Source organism: Silurus aristotelis (assembly GCF_946808225.1).
Source record: "Silurus aristotelis genome assembly, chromosome: 8".
Lineage (NCBI taxonomy): Eukaryota > Metazoa > Chordata > Actinopteri > Siluriformes > Siluridae > Silurus > Silurus aristotelis.
Window position 1 is genome coordinate 16,352,649 of NC_139581.1, and position 2,500 is coordinate 16,355,148.

At 50.6% G+C, this 2,500-nt stretch overlaps 1 protein-coding gene and 1 long non-coding RNA gene across 5 annotated transcripts in view; one reads left to right on the forward strand and one right to left on the reverse strand.

Annotated features, from left to right (window-relative positions):
• Positions 1-2,500, reverse strand: part of hic1 (hypermethylated in cancer 1) — a 14,030-nt gene that overhangs the window by 2,362 nt on the left and 9,168 nt on the right. For all 3 annotated transcript variants that reach the window (XM_083548676.1, XM_083548675.1, XM_083548674.1), the window contains exon 2: positions 1-2,341. This exon is cut by the window's left edge and continues 2,362 nt beyond it. In XM_083548676.1, coding sequence (XP_083404802.1) covers positions 111-2,324 — 2,214 coding nt within the window. In that variant the 5' untranslated portion in view covers positions 2,325-2,341 and the 3' untranslated portion in view covers positions 1-110. The remainder of the gene's footprint in view (positions 2,342-2,500) is intronic.
• Positions 2,350-2,500, forward strand: part of LOC310729976 — a 14,749-nt gene continuing 14,598 nt past the window's right edge. For both annotated transcript variants that reach the window (XR_014534705.1, XR_014534706.1), the window contains exon 1: positions 2,350-2,500. This exon is cut by the window's right edge and continues 3,164 nt beyond it. This is a non-coding gene — a long non-coding RNA (uncharacterized lncRNA).

The following is a 2,500-nucleotide window of genomic DNA, read 5'->3' on the forward strand; positions in this document are numbered from 1 at the left end:
AAAATGAGGTGAGAGTTAATATACTGTGGGCAGCATTCAGGCATTTAGTTATGTGTCATAGCTGAGCATCTGAGCTCTGCTGATGGAAGACAAAGTTGGTGGTCTCCTTTCTAGCTGGGGGAGTAGCGGTCAATGGTGCGTGCCTCTGCAGGGAGATGTTGAGAGGCAGGTGGAACTGACAGGACATCCATCTTATCATGAGTGAGACCTAGGTGCTCTGCAGTCAGTTTGGACAGTGGATAAAGGCTCTCTATGGCCTTGGCATCAGCCAGCAACTGCTGAGAGGCCTGTGCAAGAAGCTCTGATGCCTTCTCCTGTTTCAGGCCAAGATGTTCTGCTGCATACTTACTAAGGGGAAAGATACCCTCAGAGAAGTCCATCTTCAGCTTGCCATCAGATATAAATCCCCCACCATTTCCTCCACTGCTGTGCATTTTCATGTGACTAATAAGGTTTCGCTGCTGGGCAAATTTGCCACCACACACCTGGCACTCGTATGGCTTTTCACCGGAGTGAATGCGCATATGCTCAGTGAGCCTGTACTGCCTTGTGAAACGCATGCCACAGGCATCACAGGCAAAAGGCTTCAAGCCCAGGTGACTACGCATGTGGCGAGTCATTGTGCCACGCTGGGTGAATTTTTTGCCACAGATGCTGCAGGGGTAAGGGCGGGTCAGCCAGTGGGTCTTCTCATGCTGTCTTAGGGTGGCTGGATCTTTGTAGGTTTTGTCACAGGAGGCACAGCGATATGGCCGAATCATTTCCCCAATGCCCACTGGATGTAGGTTCTGCCCTGATTTACTGTCTAAGTAGGAGCTGTGAAGGCTTCCGGTGCTGTTTAGGTTTGTGGGTCCATTGGTGATGGCAGGTTTGTCAGTGCCATTGCTGTTTGGGATTTCTAGCTCTCCCACATGGTTGAGATCCTCTTCTGCATGGGTTTCTACATGAGCATTGAGTTGCTCAGAGCTGGGGAACCCTTTTCCACATGGGATGCATACATAAAGGTTATCTCCAAAACTTTCTGGCTCATAGGGCATATGATACCTTCCACGGGGACCAGGGGGTGATGGCCGGCCTTCGCTGCTGCCTGTTTCTTCACTGCCTGTTCCATTTTCATCTTCTCCATCACATGCTGGCCTGTCATAGCCTCCCTCACTCAGGTTCAACTTCTCCTCATTGTTTTTGTGGTGATTCATATGTTGGTGGTGTGTCTCTTTATCCTGCTCACCCATGCCCCCACTATCATCTTCCTCATCATCTTCATCTTCGTCCTCCACACTGTAGGTCATGGGCTCATTCTTGACCCAGCGGTAAATGTTGGATCCATCCCTGCTGCGATCTCCTGGTTCTTCAGAGGGCTCTGGGCTTGGTGGGCAGGGGTAAGCCTCCTGGCCCTGTGAACTTGAACGCTGAAAACGAGGGAGTTGGGGCAGTGGGTTGAGGAGGGGAAAAGACCGTGGAGTGAGAGAGCCAGTGTGGTGCGCAGCTTCCATTTTCCCGGGTCCATCAGAAGGGCTAAGCAGAGGGCTTGTGCGGTGACTCAGGTCCCCCTCTGGCTCCTCGTTAGGGTGACTCAGATGAGGATGTGTAGAATGTTGCTGGGAGCTGGGGCTCTTCTTGGACAGGTCTAGGCCATATATGGGTGAGCAGTTCCTGTCAGCAGAAGGCAAACGTAGACCTGGCTGTGGAGGCAGGGTTGCTTGAATATGAGGGTAGGGCTGTTGGCCCTGTGTAGGGACTGGTGCATAAATCTCTCCTACATGGGGGGCCAGGGAGTGTGGTGGTATATCTTCCAGTGAAGGGCCTCGAGGTGTGCTCATCACCCCACCAGGAAAGCAGGGCTGTATTACTGGAGTGGACACTCGCAGCCTTCCCCCCAACATGCCACTTGGGCTCATTTTATTGTAAGGCAGAAACCCAGACGTGGGTCGTAAGTGGTATTTCCCATTTCTTTTTAGCTTTTTTTTGCACAAGGCTACCAAGTCCAACAGCTGCAAATAACTAGCAGCTGCTAGCACTGCACCTATGTTGGGCTCTGTGGGAGAGGTGGGGTCACCTTCAGCTAAACGTCCTGTGTATATATAGTCAAGGATGACTCTGAAAACACCTGGACTCACCATCTCATGGTCCAAGTTGATGAGGTTGTCGTGGACAACAAGGGATTTAAGGTAGAGGCTGCTGGCAGCCAGAATGTTCTTATGAGCACGAAATAGAGCATTTTGCACCACTATGATGACATCACACAAGAAGCCTTTGGTGCGTTGCGTGTTCAGTTGCAAGAGGAGGTGCCTAGCATGACTTGGGACTTCCATGGCATCCAGCATTGTCTTCAGTCCACCACCTGAAACAGTAAGAAAAGACATTCAGACCTTTCCTAAGAACCTCTATATGAACTCTTGTACACTGTTGGGTTTTTAAAAATGATGTCAAAGTCTAAAGTACAGCTGGAAAGCAGCACAGTAAACTGACACTTCAGTTCAGGATGTCATTCTCAGGCCAA